This window comes from Chlorocebus sabaeus, chromosome 22 (assembly GCF_047675955.1).
Source record: "Chlorocebus sabaeus isolate Y175 chromosome 22, mChlSab1.0.hap1, whole genome shotgun sequence".
Classification (NCBI taxonomy): domain Eukaryota; kingdom Metazoa; phylum Chordata; class Mammalia; order Primates; family Cercopithecidae; genus Chlorocebus; species Chlorocebus sabaeus.
The window spans coordinates 97,208,748-97,229,298 of NC_132925.1; the positions used below are offsets into that span (position 1 = coordinate 97,208,748).

General features: G+C 41.0%; 1 protein-coding gene across 8 annotated transcripts in view; it reads right to left on the reverse strand.

Moving 5' to 3' along the window:
* Positions 1-2,940: 2,940 nt before the first annotated feature.
* NKTR (natural killer cell triggering receptor) overlaps positions 2,941-20,551 on the reverse strand; it is a 49,126-nt gene continuing 31,515 nt past the window's right edge. For 6 of the 8 annotated variants that reach the window (XM_007983799.3, XM_073010306.1, XM_007983804.3 and 3 more), the window contains 10 exons: positions 20,251-20,396; positions 18,757-18,979; positions 17,531-17,686; positions 16,570-16,657; positions 15,920-16,065; positions 11,811-14,699; positions 9,056-9,151; positions 8,254-8,310; positions 7,645-7,749; positions 2,941-5,777 (listed from right to left, as the gene is read on the reverse strand). In XM_007983799.3, coding sequence (XP_007981990.3) covers positions 5,690-5,777; positions 7,645-7,749; positions 8,254-8,310; positions 9,056-9,151; positions 11,811-14,699; positions 15,920-16,065; positions 16,570-16,657; positions 17,531-17,686; positions 18,757-18,979; positions 20,251-20,396 — 3,994 coding nt within the window. In that variant the 3' untranslated portion in view covers positions 2,941-5,689. The remainder of the gene's footprint in view (positions 5,778-7,644; positions 7,750-8,253; positions 8,311-9,055; positions 9,152-11,810; positions 14,700-15,919; positions 16,066-16,569; positions 16,658-17,530; positions 17,687-18,756; positions 18,980-20,250; positions 20,397-20,551) is intronic. The other 2 variants (XM_007983801.3, XM_007983800.3) reach the window with 2 other exon arrangements.

The following is a 20,551-nucleotide window of genomic DNA, read 5'->3' on the forward strand; positions in this document are numbered from 1 at the left end:
TGGGCAAGAGGGAGAGCAGAGTGGGCAATGCCAGAAAAATACAGGCAATGCAATTCAACTCACACATCATGGGGCCGGTGGGGTGGCAGGGAAGTTCAAAGCTACCCACTAGGCGCTGACCCAAAGCCCAGAGTTCTAAGCAGGGCGGGAAAACATGAATCCGCTGGGTGTGGGGTAAGGGTGGAGGTTACACCTGAATTCTGCCTCCACTGAACCCAGCACTAATAGGCTACAGCTGCCCTTGGTTGGGGGCCTCATGCAAACCAGCAGGTTGTCTGGTTTCCTCTCACAGCATAAACATCATGGCTTTGGCATTTCAGGTCTCTTTTGCAGCTTCCAGGATCCTCTCCTGCCCTGTTAGTTCTGGGGGCCTTGGGCCTCTCCCTAGTGATTGAGCCTGGCCCCAGACATGAACCCTCTGGGACTCCTTCACTTCTAGAGGCACTACCTCTGGGACCACCATCTCTGAACCACTGATGTATGCTTGGTTTTCTAAACATTTAATACACCACAGTTCTAGGAGGAGGAATCCCTAGCATCCATTTTTCAGATGAGCTGAATTATAGAGAGGTCAAGCAAATTGTCCTCCTTCTGGTTACCCAACTGGGAAGTGGCAGAGTAGAACTTAAACCCAAGCAGTCTGGTTCTCCAGAGTCCTTAAGGATTGTACAGTATAATAGTTGCTCATAGAAGTCCCCCTGCTTCTTCAAAATAAGATCAAATTAGGCTGGAGGCATTGAGGTCAGTGGGGACTCTTTTCAGGCTTTCTCTGGGAACCTGGCCTGATGGGAGATTTTAGTTACTAGAGGTCCTAGGTGACCAGAGGCTGGTGAAGTGCCAGCCTATACACCCAACCCCTGTGGGCCAGGTCCACTGGGAGGCAGACTCGTCTGCAGGCTGGGAAGGGATAAGCACCCCTGGTTGTCTATCATGTCTGAGTGTGCTAGCCATATATACCCTCGTTCAGGGTTTATAAGCCATAGGAGGCCCAGGATCAGGGCTCAAGATGCAGAATGCAGGTGTTTGTCCTGAGACCTCAGTTCACTCCATTTGTTGTTTCTCAGATAGGATCTTGCTCTGTTGCCCAAGCTGGGCAGAGGTGCAATCATGGCTCACTGCAGTCTCCACCTTCTAGGCTCAAGTGATCCTCCCACCTCAGCCCTGAGTAGCTGGGACTACAGGTGTGTGTCACCATGCCCAGCTACTTTTTTGTTCTGTTTTTGTCTGGATAGTCTTGCTATGTTGTCCAGACTGGTCTTAAACTCTTGGCCTCAAGCAATCCTCCTGCCTTGGCCTCCCAAAGCACTAGAAATACAGGTGGCCACTCCTCCTTTTACCCTGATATCCTCATGGCTCTGGGCTGAAGAGATGCAACCCTCTCCAAGCTAGCCTGGGTTCTACAGGCTGTGAAGCTGAGCTCAGTCTAGGGAGCTGGAGCTTGAGGGGTTACAGTAAGTGATGGGTCTGGGGTCTCCAAGAGGCAGCAGGCCCACCCGGGGCCTTCTGATTCACAGGGAGGGTGGAGGCAGCAGCAAGGGAGTACTACCTCTACCTTGTACTGAAACTTTGAAAGAAACCAGACCACTAAAGCCTCCTAGCCCTGTGTGTATGTGGCCAGGGCAGACTCCCCTTGCCTTGTACTTATCAGGCCCTGACAAGCTTCCCAGTCTGTACTGAGATGAACGTGTTCTTTCACGGTACCCAACTCCTCCCGAAACCTCTGGACTCCTGAGGGGCCTTTACTGCATCAAAGAACTTCTCCCTGCTGTCTTTCCAGCTCATTCTACCACAAGGCCCTCATGGGCCTGCGGGCTCTCGCCTCACTGTGGGCAACAGCAGAGTTGATTCTCTGTTCCAAAAACCAGTCCTCTGGAAATCTGAACCCAGTCCCTTTCACCTTATGAGGCATGGCTTCCACATCTTTTCACCTGACCACGTTAGTCTGCAACACTTGTTCAAGGCTCAGCATCTGCCTTGAAAAAGTGAGTAGAGTCTTTTTTTTTTTTTTCTTTTTTTTTCAGTAGACATGGGATTTCACCATGTTGGCCAGGCTGGTCTCAAACTCCTGACCTCAAGTGATCCACCTGCCTTGGCCTCCCAAAGTGCTGGGATTACAGATGTGAGCCACCGCGCCCGGCCACCTCCCATCTCTTCTAAACAGTGATTCCCAGTTAGTGTCCATAGTCTCTTGCATTTTCCTTGAATTACCTTCCCACCTATTTAATGCCCAGCTAATTCAGAAGAGTCAAGACCAAAGTCCTTGGCACATTTTGCCCCCAATACTGCCCAACTATCAAGCTTACCACTATCAGAACTTGATCCTGCATTTTCTTTACAATTTTAAAGGAATGCATCCAGATTTGACAAATTTCAGGAGTTGCTGAAATAAGGAGTCCACTGTGAATTCAGTTTAAAAACTGAGTGTCTGCAGTGAGAAGTTAACTGCAATAAATTATGTTGTGTTCACTAAGAAAATACATATTTCTTTCAGTTCTGAGGAGACAAAAGTTAATTGTACTTCCCTGCAAATTCTGTGTATGCTAAAAGAATGTTTTCTCTGGGAGTGAGTGATATGTCTTGCACTGCCTGATGTACTGCTGTTAGGGAGGGAAATGTAGAGGCTGCAGGTAAATGCACTGTCTCTAGGCAGAAACTCACAGATGGGATGTGACATATTCCTCCCTCAGCAAAGACATCTTTATGCAGGTCACTTTAGCTGGACAACAAAGTGTAGGGGAAATCTGGAGTTTCCAGGAGAGGAAGACCAAGCATCATTAATGCTTACCTGTATAGGTTAAAAATCTCTGCCTGACATTCTCTCTAGCTCCACCTCCTACACCCACCACTAACACTCAGCTAGAAGAAAAGGAGCTGCCAAAGGAGATGAGGTGTCTTCACTGGCTGGGTCAGCAGAAAGATGAAACATGCACAGACTCAGACTTAGACTAAGTATATATTTTAATTTCTACAAGGTCCCCTTTAAAGTTTTAGGGAAATTTAACTGAAGTGTATACAAATTAGACATTGCTAATATGTACAAAAGTATTTTATACAGTTTTTGAACAATACTAGCTATTTGCAATAAACAAGATGTTACAAAAACAGTCCAATAATGCATTTCCTATTAAGAAGCACAATACACAACATAATTCAATTTTATTAAAAAATAACTTCAAAATACAGAACAATCCCCTTTAGGAAGAAAGGCTATTTCTGTAGTTCACTCTGTCAGTAAACATACAAGTTGAATGCTGCAGCAGAGGGCTGTCCTTGTCCATGGAGAAAAGAAATGAGGCTTCTAGGGCCTATCTTTTCTGGATAAAATTCCACCCACAGCTGAGATGGGCAAAGTTATTGCCTGTGGTAGGCAGAATTTGAAAATGCCCCTCCCCCTTTCAGTGAGCTAATCTCCGGAACCCGTGAATATGATGAGATGAGATAGTACTCCTGCAATTATGTTCTATCGAACAATCGACCTTCAAATATATCTGTGGGTTTGAGCTAATCATATGCCCCTAAAACAGAGGAGGACGGGAGAGAGATGAACCATGAGAAAGAGCAGGAAGGCTGGTTTGAAGCTGGAGGGGACCACACAAGAAGGAATGCAGGCAGCCTTAAGGAGGTGAGAGAGGGGCCCCCAGCTGAGAGCCAGCAAGGAACTGAATTCTGCCAACAACCTGAATGAGCTTAGAAGCAGATTCTTCCCCAGAGCCTCCATGAAGGAATGTTGTCCTGCCAACCCTTATTTCAGCCTTGTAAGACCCTGAGCAGAGAAGCCAGCCACACTGTGCCAGACCCATGAGCTACAGAACTGCTAAATGGGTGTTGTTTTAAACTGCTAAATTTGGGGTAATTTGTCACACAGCAATAGAAAACTAACACAGTGCCCAAGGGCAACTTTTCTTAATTACATTTGGCAGTTTCTGCTTGGGTTCTGAATGCATTTTTTTCCTACTGACTAGTAGTAATATTCTCCTTTGCAGGCAACCCTTGAAAACCTTTAAATCATACTGTTTTGTATTCAGTATCCAGTATTGTTTGTTTGGCCAAAGTCCTGTTTTCTAATGTACTTCTGTCTATCAACCTGGCAAACAACTGACCACCTTACCCTGTTTTCATACCTTCTTTGGGTGATAGTTTTAATACATTCAAGGGCACCCTCCCTCCACCAAGGGTTGTCAGCTCCCTACAACTGAGGGCTCTTTTCCACTTCCCAAATACACCAGACAAGGCCTGTGGTAGGGTAGTGCTGAGTTCTACATCAGGCATCCAATATGAATTTCTTCTGCATAACTGGATTAAAGTGGCACTAAGGTGATTAAGTACACTTGGGGAACAAATTCAAAGTAAAGATTAAACACACACACACACACACACACACACACTAGTTTTTACAGGTCCAATTATTTTTGGAGGAACCACCCAAAGCCATGAAAATATATAATTTATGCTATACCCTCTATCCCTCTTCCCCTGTCTCTTGCACCTGGGTCAGGTCATGCAAGGCTTTGAGTCAGCTGCAGGTCACAGTGGAAACAGGAAAAACATGCTGGTTACAACAGTTCAGCTGCTGTTGTGGTAATATCCTGTACTTGAAAGACTTGAAAGCCCTGCAAAATGTCTCCAGGATGGTGGCAGTTAGATTTTGATGTTACTTTTGAAGTCCAGTCTTCACTCTTCCAGAGGTACACACACGTAGTAGACTTGAGTGGCCAGTATCTCCTATTGCCAATCCTGCCTGCTCCAGGGGACCCCAACCCACATCTGTACTTGAGAGAAGCCCCCCAAATAGTCAAAGTGAAGACAGCTCAGAATAAACCATTTTTGGTGCCAGTGATTTTTTTGAATTTAATTTTTCTCTTTTATGGTATTTAAATATATGATCTATAAGAGTAATGCTTAAAGAGGTACCAAAAATTACCAAGCACCAAAGCATGAAGTAGAATAGAATTGCTTTTATAACCTCAACTTCTGATAGGTATTGATTAAAAAGAACATAAAATAGTAAGTCCTCAGAGACAGTGCAGGTATTTATAGTTAAGGCTGATTGATTCTTCCTAACCTTGCCCACAAGCCTGAAGTAATACAGACTGTGTGGGACGTATCATGACCACTTTCCTAATCCTGTGAAATATCAAAGAAGTTAGGAATGAATTAAGAACCCCAGAGCCACTGCCTTATACTCCTGGTTACCAACAGTATCAATTCTGGGTGGTTTGTTTTTAGAGCACATTATGTACAAGACTCTATGTAATCAGTATATAAATATTTGGCCGCCTTTAACAGTTCTCCTTCACAGTTCTATGCTTGGCAGCATATATGCTAAAACTGGAAAAACAGGCAAAAAGAATCTGTATTCTAAGGAATACGTGAGATAGAGTGAAATAGACTTAAAATAATATTGCAAATTATACATAAATTTCACGATTTCTTGATTCAAGAAAATGAAGTTCATTTCCATAGTTGGCTACTGTAAAATGTGGCATAAAAATATTTTTAGGAGACATATCTGTATTTTAAATTCTTCTCCCCACATGTAAATGAACGAGTAACAATTAAGAAGTATCTATTTTTGAAATTCATCTCTGATATTGAAATAGAACAACAGACTGTCATTAAGTTTCTTAAGCTTTTAAGTTGCTAGATATTTACAAATAAGATATAATTTGTATCCATAAAAGGGACATTTTCAACTATATCTGCTGCTCTCACTGGGGCTCCGGTGATGAGAGTAACTTCGGTCACTTTCACTGTCAGAGCCATAAGATCTACAACTCCTGTAATAACAAAACAAAATATATAAAAACCTTATAACTATAAAATCTTTGAACTCCTCTTGTAGCTTCTTTTTTATATGAGTGGCTTGAAAACACTATTGATGTTTTCAAGCCACTAATATAACTGATGCGCTGCTGATGCAGCATAGCACAGATGTAGGGTACAGACTATGGCAACACCATGGACTTTTTCTTTTTCTTTCTGAGATGGAGTTTCGCTCTTGTTGCCCAGGTTGGAGTGCAATGGCATGCTTTCAACTCACTGCAACCTCCACCTCCTGGGTTCAAGTGATTCTCCTGCCTCAGCCCCCCTAGTAGCTGGAATTACAGGTGCCTGCCACCACGCCCAGCTAATTTTTTGTATTTTTAGTAGAGATGGGGTTTCACTATGTTGGCCAGGCTGGTCTTGAACTCCTGACCTCAGATGATCCACCCGCCTCTGCCTCCCAAAGTGCTGGGATTACAGGCGTGAACCACCGTGCCTGGCTCATACTATGGACTTTTCAAAGATGTTTTAAATGACAAGTTGTAGTAATGTCAAGATTAAAATATAATCAAAAAACATCACATCTTAGGAAATTTGTGTGAAATTCATTCATGAAAATGCTGGGACCACAAAAACAAAAAACCAAAGAGCAGAATAGTTTCCCATGTTAACCAAAATGAGTATCAATATTTGAATAGATTACCTGAGAAAAGTAATGGGGAAAAGGTACACAGTTTCATTAAAGAAATGGAAACCAAAATGGGGTCCAATGAGGGTTGGCGGCGGCCCTGGGCATGAACAGGACCACTGGGATACTTAGTCAAGAGGACCTGGTCATGGGTCCCATTCAGTTATTTTGAAAAACATTCACTGTGAGCCAGGCGTTTTGCAAGATTCTGGACACACACACACACACACAGAGACACGAAACCAAGTATAGTTCTCTGGGGTTCAAGGACAGAATACAATAGTTGCCAAGACAAATAATTTAGGAGCAAGGGGGGCCGCAGTAGGAGCAAAGGCTGCCTTAGAGGCACATGGGAGGGACTATATCCAATAATTAGGCATCAGGGAGGGCTGCCCAGTGACAGTGGAGATCTGCAGGGTAAATGGGAACTGGCCATTTCAAGTGGCAAAAGAGGAGATGGTGAAGAGGGCACGTGTGTCTCCAGGCAGAAGGAAAAGTCCCAGCACTTTAAAGGAGGGAAGCCAGAAAGAGTCTGAGCTGGAGTTGGTGCTGAGGAGGCTGGACCTCATCATGAAAGCAGTAGGGAGTCCCTGAAGAGTTTCAAGCAAGGGAGCATCCAGATCACACTGATATTTACAAGCATCAATGTAGTTGCAATGAACAGGGGAAGGCAAGACCAGAAGCCACCAGAAAAGGACAGTACAAAAGTTAACATAAAGATTTTTGCAGAAGCCAAAATATGCTAAACATAATACATATAATACATAAATGTATTTTACTAAATAATTGACAACCTATAAACCTCAATCCTGCTGCTGAAGCAAATGATATTATGTATTTTTTTTTTTTTTTTTTTTAAAAAGAGAAACTGGCTACTGCTAGCAAGTAGTTCTATTTAAGCAAGTGGCCATAGTTTGGGTGGCCTTCTTTCTTTCCAAAACAAACGTCTGTCCAAGATATGTGAATATTTAAAAACCCATTTTAGATTCAAACATTAATAATAACCAAGAGATATTACCTGGCAACTCTTAATATAAAAGCCACTTTTAGTGGCTGCTTGTGAGTTGTTCAGATTTAACCAGGAAGAAGTATTTCTGTCCACTTTCTCTTCCACTAGCAGCCCGTCACCTCCCATATCAAATGCCCACTGTGGCCTGCAGTGCAATAACGGATGATAAAGGAGAGAGACCCACCTGGACCGCCGATTATAACTTCTGCCTCGGTGGTAACTGTCACTTCTCTGGCTTCTACTTCGACTCCGACTCCTGCTATAGTAGCTATCGTAGGTGTAGGACCTGCTTTAACAGCAACAACAAACACTAAATTTTCCCACTCAAATACTCATATGTTCCTATTTCTTTTTAGGATCTTAGGAGTGTTCTAGCTTAGAACATGGGCACTAGGTGACAGCATGAGGATATATTTCCAAAACAAGTACTGGAAACATTTAACAATTGCCCCCAAATGAGACTTAACATAATTAAAGAGAAAAATTTTAATTTCTTTTCTGCATTGAAAAATACCATAAAATTAACGAGTTAGTTTAAATCTGGTGGATCTTTGTAGGCAATTATATTCAATAAACACCTGCCATTACAATTTGATACTGTCATTTTTGACACTGGAGTACAATGGGCCAACAGATAAAACTTGTCAAAAAGACCTCATTTAGAAAAGCTATGGTTTCAGGAGACAAATATATGCATTTAGTTACTCAATAAAATACCACTTTGAACTAACAGTTTATAAAACAAGATCTTTCAGTTCTGCCCCACTGATGGTTACCCAATCCCTGTTCGTACCTGGACCGACTGTGGGGATCATATGAGCTGCTCCTGGATCTGCTCCTGCTGGACGTCCTAATATTAATCACATGAAGGACCATCATCTTACAGATCAGGGCAGGATGGGCTATACCAAATATCTAGACATTTATTTGCCCACCAAGGTGAAAATACAGTGAAATCCCACAGCTACATTTGTTTTGTTTTCATATCAAAAGTATATTGGATTTTCTAAAAAGCCTATTGGATTTCCTAAGATGAAGTTTTATGCAGTTCTTCTCTGAGATGCATATAAAGTCACTAGGGAGGCTCTAAACTGGGTGGAGTTAGGGGAAAGGTCTGTACAGGTGGGACCTCGGTTAAGTAAAGTGAAGTGACAGCAGTAGAAAATACCTCAGAGGCAAAAGAGGGAAAGCAGCTAGGAGAACTAGAAATCTGGGGCCACCCTTCCCCCAATATATATGCTTCTTCCCCTTGGTCCCCTCTCTACAATCTTCCTATCCCAATCTCTAACCCATGTCAAGAGGTGAATGCAGATGTAAAACTTAGGTTAAGGAAGATGCATGTGGGGGAGGTGGAGTTAGGGGTCAAGGCTTCTTAAATATTTCTACTGCTTCTCTTGTCTCACTCTGATAAGATCCCAACAGAGGAATAGTCAAGAATTCCACAGCTCTTTCACAGAAAAAACTACATGAGAAAATAGGCCAGTATTATATTCAGTAATGACATGATTCTTCTCAACAACTACCCCCTCTATCTGTATAGCCTTAAAAAGTGGACATGATGGAGACCACATCACAGAGCGAGATCACAAGCTCACCTATGACTTTTGTAACTCCGGTAGGAACTGCTCCGGCTTCTGGTTCGGCCTCTGCTGTACCATCCTCTGCTCCGACTTCTAGAGTAGCTTCTTGATCTATAATTAAAGCAATTGAAAAAATATATGTTAACTCACCATGATATTAAAATTAATTACTGGTAGGGCAGGAAGAGGAAAACACAAGAAGGCAGGCCTCTCACAAACTCCTGACAGTGGATGTGACAGCGTCAGCTAACGAGGAAATCTCAAAACCACCATGGTTAAAATAAAACAGAAGAAAATGAAGAAAAACAAGAAAAGGCTGGCACAAGTATGTGCATAGAAGACTGATTTATAACACCAATAACACTGAGAAGAAAATAAACCAAATCTCCACCAATGGTAGAATGGGTTAAAAAAATTAAGGTAGAGACATATATCTCTAGAATACAATGTTGAATCAAGAAGGCAAATGTAGAACATCTATATATATAAAAGTTTTTTATTTATAAAAAATACAAACATAACATTGTATGAAGATAGAAACATTTGGGGTAAAACGATAAAGACAAAATTATAACCAAAGTTTAGAATAATGGTTAACTTTGGGACATAGGCATGCAACTAGGGGTGGCACTGGTACATCAAAGCGCTATTTTTTTTTTTTTTTTGAGAAGGAGTCTCACTTTGTCACCCAGGCTGGAGTGCAGTGGCGTGATCTCGGCTCACTGCAACCTCCGTTTCCCAGGTTCAAGTGATTCTAGTGCCTCAGCCTCCTGAGTAGCTGGGATTACAGGCATGCACCACCACGCCCGGCTAATTTTTGTATTTTTAGTAGAGACGGGGTTTCACCATGTTGGTCAGGCTGGTGTCGAACTCCTGACCTCGTGATCTGCCCACCTCGGCCTCCCAAAGTTCTGGGATTACAGGCGTGAGCCACCCCGCCCGGCCCAAAGTTCTATTTTTTTAAGCTAGATGGCAGGTACATGAGTATGTATTATACAGTTTTTTATACTTCAATCATTTTTTATGTCTAATACTTAATAAAACAAGCAAAAATGTAAGCAGTACAATTCTGCCCCCACTTGGCTCCCCACCCTTCTCCCCTACTTTAAGCCTGTCATTCAGGAACAGAACAATACCTCTGTGTATAGGTGACATTATGTAATATCACCACAGGTTTTATTCAGTATGCACTTATGTTTTGGAAGACTGACCTGCTTCCAGTATATCTGCAAGAAAATGAATACATCATGTTCTAATACGATCACAGTCTTTTATTCAACCAAAAATAATAAAGCCAGACCCTATGAGGTGACTGAATGATGAGTAGGAGACAGTTCCTGACTTCAAGGAGTTCGCAGCTTAATGGGGGTGTCAGGCCCAGGCAGGTAACCAAAACAGGGAGGCAGGGCAGCACTCAGGCTTATCCCTCTGAGTCTACTACCTGTTAGCTACATAGCCTAAAGTCCCTGAGCCTTTCTATGCCTTGCTGTCTTCATTACAAACTGAAATACCACTCCAAGGCAGAGGTGGGAAGGTAAATGAGAAGAGTGGCCAGCATCACTAATAGCTCAGAGCTGTCTCTGTATAAATGGTAAGGTGGATCATAAGCAGACAGGAAGCTGGAGTCGCTCAACAGGCAACTACATCTAGCCACAGGAACTCAGAGAGAAAAGGCCACGAGGAGGAAGAGAAGCTGATAACACAAGGACGGAATGGCCTGAGTAGGAGAAAGGAGAGCTAGCAGAGGGCTCCAGCAGTGAGGCTGAAAATATGCCACAGCACTGGCCATCAGAAGTACCTGAAAGTCTTAAGTCAGTAAACTAGGAGATGCAGGGAGGGGAAGGCACAGAAGGCAGCAAGCACACAGCCGAGGAGAAAATGGGAGACCGAGTATAGACGGCATGTGGCAGTTCCTTTTTTAAGAAATCTGGGTAGGCAAGGGAAGAAAGACTGATGAATGACTAGAAAGGAAAAACATGTCAAAGATTCTTACAGTATTTTCAGTTCAAATGATGAGTATCAAGCACAATATAATAAGGGATATGAATAATTAAGAAACAGGTAAAACCATAAAATATTTACAAGAAAAAGAATGCAACACAACTGCTTAACAACTTCCTATTACCATCACAAATATTTTTAGTTTTTAATTCTCATCTGTTATCCATTCTATGCTGACAAGTTATGATGCAATTTATAACAATAAAAAACCTTTTCATGAAGGTGCAGAGTGACAAAGTTGAGGAAAAGGTGTTTTAAATTATTTTATTGCTTTTCAAACAACAACAAAAAAAACCTAAAGATGATCGTGTTTATCCCTATCCCACATCTAAACTAAGACTCATGTCTTGGGCAGGTAATTTTGCCTCTCTGGCCCTCACCTTCCACATGCGTAAAATGGAAGGTTAGATTAATGATCTGCAAATTCTATATATTCTATCAATTCAGGATTCCCTTCTAAGGCATCGCTGACTGGCAAGAAGCAGCCTCACCTTTCAAGATGGAGAATTTACCAACTATCATGGGAACTCATTTCTAGTGACAGAGAGCTTTACATTGATAGTAATAGAGTTTTGTAAACCCAGCCTGAATTTCTCCTCCTGAAATTCCCTCTCCCTAAGTCCTCAATCTACTCTTTGAATCACACAAAACAAGACTTCTTATTCCTTTCAGATATTTGGAAATAGTGATTCTGTCCCTAATTCTGATATTCTTCCAAGCTAAACAGTAACAGACTCTCTTTGGGAGAAGGAAAGAGAATATTGCTCACCGATAAGATGATGTGGAGCTTCTCGATCGACTTCTTGAGTGACTGTAGGAGACAGACCTTGTTCTGTGTCTTGATTTGGTTTCAGATTTACTTCGAGATCTACTTGGACTCCTGGACTGGCTATCATCATCCCGACTAGGCGTCTGCTCATCACTTGAACTCTCCTGATTTCTTGGTCTACGGTTTAAGCGTGCTGTCTTTCTTACTTCATCAAAGAGAGACCCAGGCCGAACTTTATTTTTGCTTTTAATTTCTATTCTCAAGCCTTGTGGTTTCATTTCAGGCACAGTGGTCAATGCCTTAACTTCCACAGCACTGGATGTGGCAGGAGTAGCTGCTGCCAGGTTCCCCACACCTTGCAGGGGCTTCCATTTCTTATCAATGAGGTTGATCTGGCTCTTCTCAGCCACCTCCTTCTTCCCAGTACTTTCTCCAGCACTAGCCAAGCTAGCAGAGCTGCTGTCCTGTTTCCCCACTTCACTCAACACTTTACTTTCAGACATGCTGCTTTCCTGTTTTACCACCTCTGCTTCAGGATGTTCTGTTGCCATATCCTGCTTCAGAACAATGTTTATATCTGGGGTATCAAGCCGTGCATTTCCTAGAGGGGAAGCCTCCTCTACCTTTGCTGGGGAACTCCTCTCAGGAGTACAGATCTCCATGTTGTCATCTGTTTGAAGCACATCTTCCACTCCATTGGTAACACTTTCTTCAACATGCTCAATGTTTTGCGAACAGGCCACGTTTTCCTCAGTATTTAAAGCTGTGGGAGAAATACTGAGTTTACTATCATCTTTAGTAAACTGATCAAGATCTGAGGAAACAGTCACTGTATTATGTTTACCTGAAAGGTTGCCCTCTTCACAGGATTTCTCAGGTTTTGGAATATTATCTTTTATGGTTTCACTGTTTTCAGAAACTTTTTTCTCTTTTGACTCCTGAGTAACTTGCTTGTCATCAATCTCCTCCTCCTCCTCCTCTTCGCCAAATTCTAGTGGAGGCTGCCAGTGAAATGCTTGCTTTCGTTTTGGAGCCTTGTGCTTTTTGTCTTTTTTCCCTTTCAATTTCTCTTTCATTTTTTTGGTGTGTTCTCTTTTAAGATTTTCCTTTGACCCATGTTTGTGCTTTTGTGGCTTTCCTCTATTGTTTTCCGAATTGGAACAGGACCCCTCAGACTCAGAAGTTGATGTGCGCTGTTTGCTTGATTTCCAAGCACCATTATCATCAGGCAGTGAAGTATTTGCAGACGACTTGGTTGTGGGTTTCACTTTGATGTGAATTTCACTAACCTCTGATTCAGAATCGGATGTGGCCTCACCTTCCTCCTTGTCAGAGGATGGACGGGAGTCATTTTTACTGTTTTTAGTTACATCTCGTTCTGAATTTGACTCAGAGTCCCATTTACTACCAGCATAATTCTTCCTTTTGGGCTTACTGCCATTTCTAAGGTGATCAGAAAGATTCTCTTTCAAAGTTTTTTTTTTTGAATGAGGGCATTCCCGTTCAGGCTTGGATTTTTCTTCACCTCTGTTTTTTTGTTTATTATGTGTTCTTTCCATTTGGCCCTGCTTTTCTTTTTCCTGGGCTGACTGTGCAGCCTGAACACTTGACTGCTCACTGTCTGAAGAATAATCTAAAGATGATCTGCTCTCGCTATACTTTCTCAAACATGAAGACCTGTCTCTACCTTTGACATATTTACTGTGAAGTGTCTTTTCAGAGCTGCTGCTGTGTTTTTTATGTGAAACACTATTTTTTTTCCCACTGGATCTAAGTCTCCTCTTACCTCGCCTTCCATCATCACTGCTAATAGAAGTATATGAAGATGATCTACTACACTGTGAATGATCACTGTATTTATTTCGTGAATGAGATCTAGATGATGGAGACCTAGACCTTGAATGTGAACTAGCTAGACTACGTGATCTTGTATATGATCTGGAATAAGATCTACTCCTAGAAGATCTGCTCCTTGACCTTGGTGAGCTTTCTGAACTTCTATCACTGCATTTTGAATAAGTGCTCTGATCACTTTCTGAATTTTTTTCTCTTTTATGGTAGGATGATGAGCTACCAGTCTCTTTAATATTTGCTAAACTGTAAGTGCTTTGGATGGGTAGCAAATGGGTTGTTTTAGCTTTCATTTCCTGAATTCGCTCGTAAGAGGGCTTCCAAGGTTTCTGTCCAGGCTTCCATCTTGAAGGGGGGGGACTGTCACTCAGTGGTATTACAGGAATATTTTCTGCTACAACTGGTTGTACTACTACATTTTCATTTTGTGCCATGGTTGATCTCAAAGGTTCTGTTTTAACTGGTTTATTTTCACTTAACTGAGAAGCTGGTTTTCTTGGTGATTTTGATGTTCTCTTTCGGTGCCCAGACTTGGAACTAGATCTGGACTTTGATCTACTTCGAGACTGTGATGAGGACTTTGACGCAGTCCTTGATCTTGAGCTTCCTCTAGAATAAGACCGTGAGTGAGATTTTGATCTGTATGAGTCTCTGCTGGAATGGGTTAAAGAGCTCTGGACATCCTTATCAGATTTAGACCAGTCTCTCTTTGATGAGTGATGAGACGATAATGAGGAAGAACGAGAACTCCTTTCTCTATCACAAGAGGATTTCATTCTTCGAGTGGAAGATTTTGAGGATTCTATGTCAGACGGTATAAGAATCCTTCTCTTCTTAGTTTGTTTGTGTCTTCTGCAATGTTTCTGCTTTTTCCCTTTCTTTTTATGCTTAACCTTTTTTTCTTTTCTGCGTTTTTTATGGTGGCCATCAGAGTGTCTTGCTGTACTAAGGTCTGAATAATATCCATTATAGGACCATGATCTGGATCTCTGGGACAAGCTTCTTTCATCCCATCGACTTGAACAGGGGTCACTTAACCTATAGAAAGGACATAATATTCATGCGGTGATTTATAAGCATGTTTTCTATGCCTAAGACACAGCTTTGTTAACAACAAAGTTCCTGACCCCATTAACACTTTAAGCACATGCAGGAAGCATGAATCAGAGTTATAGGCCTGGTCTTGTTATGCTTTCGGAGACACACACTGAGAACTACTAACAAATTCACTTATAAAAGGATTTTTTTTTTTTTTTTTTTTTTAAGCTAAGCAAAGAACCTTACATTTGTTAGGAAAATGTGTTTGAAAACCAAACCAACTAATCACAAGAATACTGCTGAACTCAATCACAACAGTTCCTGGCTGTTACCTGCTCACAACCCTCTACCTCTCAGAACAGTTTTTGAGGGTGAGTCAAACCAAGGTCTTAAACAATTTGTTGATTTTCTTAAGATGCAGGATAGCTGCCTGAAACTAGCATTAAGCTTGTTTTTTCTCGGCCTCACAGAGGTAATCCAGATTTCCCCTAAGACTGTAAACTACTTAAAAAAGAAATGGAGGAAAAAGTACACGAAAACAGATACAGGCTTTACAATCTGAGCGTTTATGTCAAGGCTCAGAATTGAAAATCCTCAGCACCACTGTGTCTGAGCCACTTCTACACAGCAGATGCATTCCTTTTCCTCCTTTCCCCAATCCCAAACTACCCAATCCCAAATTACCCCAGAGAAAAAGAGAATACTACCATGGAGGATCACACAGGGTCCCATTAGCATATTTTTCACTAGCTATTCTGCAGCCTGTCCCCTTCCTAAAATAAATATTCCACTGTGGGACAGTACTGAAGAGATGTGTACACTTCTAAAAAAGCAACAGTCTCTGAGATCAAAAGTCAACATGCACACCGAGTGCAGGTTTTCCCATTTACCAATGAACTCACCAGTGACCTGGCTGGCTAGGAAAGAATCTGCTATATAATTTCTAAGTCCTAATTATTTCTAAAATTGACTAAGAGGTCATTAAAAGATACAGGCTTATAGTTTTTGTTTAAGGAAAACAGGATTTTGATTGAAAAGCCCAACTAGTTAAGAGTACTACTTTCACCAAGTAGTCCCAAATGTATTTCCTTTGGTCACAATCTAATTCTGACTGTGAATCTTTCATTGACTCTTTAATGAAAAGTCCAGAATTGTATCCAATCCCTTTAACACTTAAAATATAACAGACACAGGATTGTGCTTTTACTCAAAGTTCTTACTTATCTCCTTTACTCCATTTTTCTCCACTAGGTGGTCTATATGCTCTTAATCTCTGCATTTCCTCTTTCCAGTGAGGAGGAGTTTCACTGCTGTCATCATCATCTGACTCAGAACAGGATCTTGATCTTGGAGGTGTGTGATAGCGCTTTAAAAACAAAAAGAATACTATTTTAAAAAATGCCTCTCCACGACAGTCTGCTATATGACAGAGTTAAGTAAGACACAATCTCAGATCATCCCATCAAAGGTAATGATTTAAGTTACCAAAAGGATGGTCTAAAGTTCTTCCTTTTTTTTTCAACTTTTATATTAGGTTCAGGTGAAGTTATTTCAAACAAGGCATTAAAAGAGATGGGCAAGGCTGAGATTCACCTGTAATCCACATAAAATTTTCCTCTTTAAAGTCTTAATGATTTCTCAGCATACTCACTGATGGTTTCACATGTTCCTCCTTTCATACTCAATTAAACCCATTCAAACACAGCAGTATACTTTGCTCTAACAGCAATACCTTCCCATAACCATGGAAAATACAATTAGTTCCTTGAACAGATTTTGTATTGTATCTAAAATTAAAGCTAGGATTTTAACATTAGGTAAAAATCTCTTATTAGATACATAATTTCAAAAAAAGTCTTATCACACATACAATTGTGCCCCTTCCTTTAATCTTCCGTCCAGACTTTGATACAGATGGTTTCTGATCACTTACAATGGGTGCGACATCAGGAATCTTCCTAGGAAAAGAAGATTGTGATGAAAATTAAAAGTAAGCAAAGAAGCTAGAATTTTTAATAATGAAAACATATTATGTTACGCTATTAATTCAAAGATACATGCCATTTTGCAATCACTTTTTAAAACAAGATAATATCAGGCTTTAAAAATACTTAATAAACTAAATAACTTTATGCAGAGACCTAATTATAAACAAGGACTCTTATACTTTTCAGCTTTCAAAATAACTCTTCATAGGGAACTTATCAGTAACACCAGCCATTATGGTATTTCCGTTCATGAAACATTTTCTTTTAATAATTCTAAACTTTAGTCTAATACACAAAATACATTAGATACTATTTTCTCAGATTAAATCTAAAGCGACACATTCACTCTTCCAATGCAGAGAAATAATCGTTGAACAAGTTGACAAAAGTAACTTATTTATGATACTAAATTGTATCTCCACTCACTATGCAATTAATTATGCACTATTCAAATTGGAAAGCATGCTTCATCACTCAAATGGATCTGAAGAATTCAACTCACTCTCTATTCTGATAACTAAAACCTTACCCCTTTAATAAAAGGCAAAGGCAAGAAGATCAGGAATAAAATCTTTCCAGATCACCAACAAGGGCTTCCCTGACCAACTTGCCCAACCTCCTCTCCCTACTAGAATGTGAATTCTGAAAGATACGGTACATATCACTCAATAATCTGGTATCTCCCATATTTCCTACATATCATTCATTAATCTAATACTCCCATAGTATCTTTCAATGTGCTTCAAACATGGATCATGTTCCATACATGAGTGTGGAATGCAATGAGGTGACAGAACTGTGTCTCAGAGAAATAAAAATATATAGTATAGTCATCCTACTTACGGTTCAGGTTCTGCAGTAACAACAGGCATATCTCTTCTCAGTAAAAATCGGTTCTCAGGCACTGGAGGAATCTCTTCTGGGCGGACCACAGGTTTTTCCCTTTTAGCACTGGAATCAACTGACCTTTTTTCATTGGTATCACTCCTCTCAGAGTGACTTTGAACAAACCAAGTCACTGATTAAAATGTATAATGTTTGCATTTCATAATAAAAGCACATAAAATTAGACACTGAAACAACAGCATAATTAATGATAGCTTACAAGTCTCACTCAAAAGAGTTATATGATTTTCACAAAGAGAAAATATATCAACCCAGTGAAAAACCCAAAGACTAGCATTTTGATAGGAAAATTGGTAAATGATCCTAACTTTTTTATTTTAAGAGTTCCAGGAGGTCAGACATTGTGGCTCACACCTGTATTCCCAGTACTTTAGGGGTCTTAGGTGGGAGGATTGCTTGAGGCCAGGAGTCAGAGACCAGCCTGTTCAACATAGTGGAAGACCCTGTCTCTACAAAAAATTTAAAAATTAGCCAGACATAGTGGTACCCGCCTGTAGTCCTAGCTACTCAGGAGGCTGATGCAGAAAGATCTCTTGAGCCCAGGAGGTGGAGGATGCAGTGAGCTATAATTGTGCCACTGTATTCCAGCCTAGGTAACAGAGCAAGACCCTATCTCTTAAATAAAAAAAAAAAGAAAAAAAGAAAAAGGCCGGGGGCGGTGGCTCACGCCTGTAATCCCAGCACTTTGGGAGGCCAAGGCAGGCAGATCACAAGGTCAGGAGATCGAGACCATCCTGGCTAACACAGTGAAACTCCATCTCTACTAAAAATACAAAAATTAGCCGGGCATGGTGGCCTGTAGTCCCAGCTACTTGGGAGGCTGAGGCAGGAGAATGGCGTGAACCCAGGAGGCAGAGCTTGCGGTGAGCCGAGATCGTACCACTGCGCTCCATCCAGCCTGGGCAACAGAGCGAGACTCCGTCTCAAAAAAAAAAAAGAATTCTTAGGACTATTTTGACCTGAAAACTGAAAACACACAAATCTTGGAGATGAAATGCCTATGCTACCTACTCCTAGATTTGCCAGATTTCAATCTAGATAAAGTTTAAAAAATGCTATCCTTTTTCAGTAACAGGTAATAAAATTGAGTTTATAGAATTATACATACTTTTCCCATTCCAGAGAGTTTTTTAGGTAAGAGTACACTGGTGTTTTACACATACCCTTTTGGATTCATTACATGTTTATTCCTTGGTTCTTCTGAACTGCTTGCTTCCTTTCGCCTCTTTTTAGAACGTTTAACTTTTGGCCTCCTCTTATGTTTCCTCCTTCTGCTTCTCTCATGTTCAATTTCACTTTCTGAAGATGATTCTGAAGAGGAAGAGGAATTGGAAGAGGAATCCGAGTCTTCTGAATGAGTTGGTTTCTTCCTTTTTTTCTCAAAAACTTTTAAGAAACATTAATAAAAACATTAGTACAAAACTTCAGTGCCTACCTTTCAGAGTAAAAAATGTGTTTACTGAATATCATAAAATATGCTTTACATACAGCAAACAAAAAATTAAGTATAGACAGCTTTTTTCAAGTTTATAATAAAATTACTGGCAAGATTGTAAGGAAATAACTCCCTTGTCTTTATGAAGCCTATATTCTGGTGGGGTCAAATAACAAGAAATAGGACTGGTGCAGCAACTCGTATCTGTAATCCCAGCACTGTGGGAGGCCAAGGTGAGCAAATCACTTGAGGTCAGGAGTTCTAGACCAGCCTGGCCAACATGGTGAAACCATGTCTCTACTAAAAATAACAAAAATTAGCCAGGCATGGTGGTGCATGCCTATAATCCCAGCTACTCCAGAGGCTGAGGCAGGAGAATCACTTGAACCCAGGAGGTGGAGGTTGCAGTGAGCCGAGACAGTGCCACTGCACTCCAGCCTGGGCAACAGAGCAAGACTCTTGTCTCAAAAAAAAAAAAAAAAAGAATTGAATGACAAATGATCAGTGCTAAGACAGAAAAACAAAGCAGTGTAAAGGGAATAGGAAGATTAGGGTAGTTTAACACAACATTTGAACAAAGACTTAAAGGAGCAAGGGACGGTGTCATGCAGATATCTTAACGAAGGCTGTTCCGGACAAAGAGAATAGGCAGCACAAAGAACCTGAGTGGTTGGCATGTCTGAAAAAAGGTCAATGTGCCTGGAAGGCAATGAATAAGGGAAGAGTTTAAAGAGACAGCAGACAGCTGGACCAGCCAGGGCCTTAGAGACCACCGTAAAGACTTCTGCTTTGGATGACTGAAGAAGGGAGTCCTTAGAGGGTTCTGTGCAGGCGTGACACGAAAGCAAACTATGGTTCAAAGGGATCACTCTGGTTGCTGTTAAGAACAGACCATAGCGGGCCTAGGATATAAGCAATGAGACCAGTTAGGAGGCTACTGCTGCTGACAAAAGATTATAGGACAGAGGCAAGGTAAACAGTTACAACGCTACGGCAATAATCCAGATACAAAATACTGGTGGTTTGGATCAGGCTGGTGGCAAGGGAAGTAAGAAAAAGTAAGATTTGACAAGATATGCTAAAAGATTAAATGTTTAAGGTATGATTCAGAGGCACCAAGGGCTATTGCTATGCCACTAATTCCACTACTCAAATCTAGTTACAGTCTTCAACAATGCTGTACCTGTGGCTCAGCTTCATCTACTGTCAAAACAGTTCTTACCATCTTTTATTGATTTTGTGGCAAGTACTCCACAGTCAATAACTCGCACATCTGCATATGGTCTGCTTGCAGCATCGGTTTTCAGATTTTCAATTTGTTCGATTACTTCAAAACCAGAAATAACCAGTCCAAAGACGACATGCACCCTGTCATAATACAAATTCAAGAAACAATTGGTTTGATGATAATTAAGCTATAAACAGTAATCAAGACAATTAACTGTAATCAATGACATGTCCACAGACCTGAAAATAAAACCAAACTGTCTGTTGTAGGAAGCAACTAGAATGGAATGAGAACT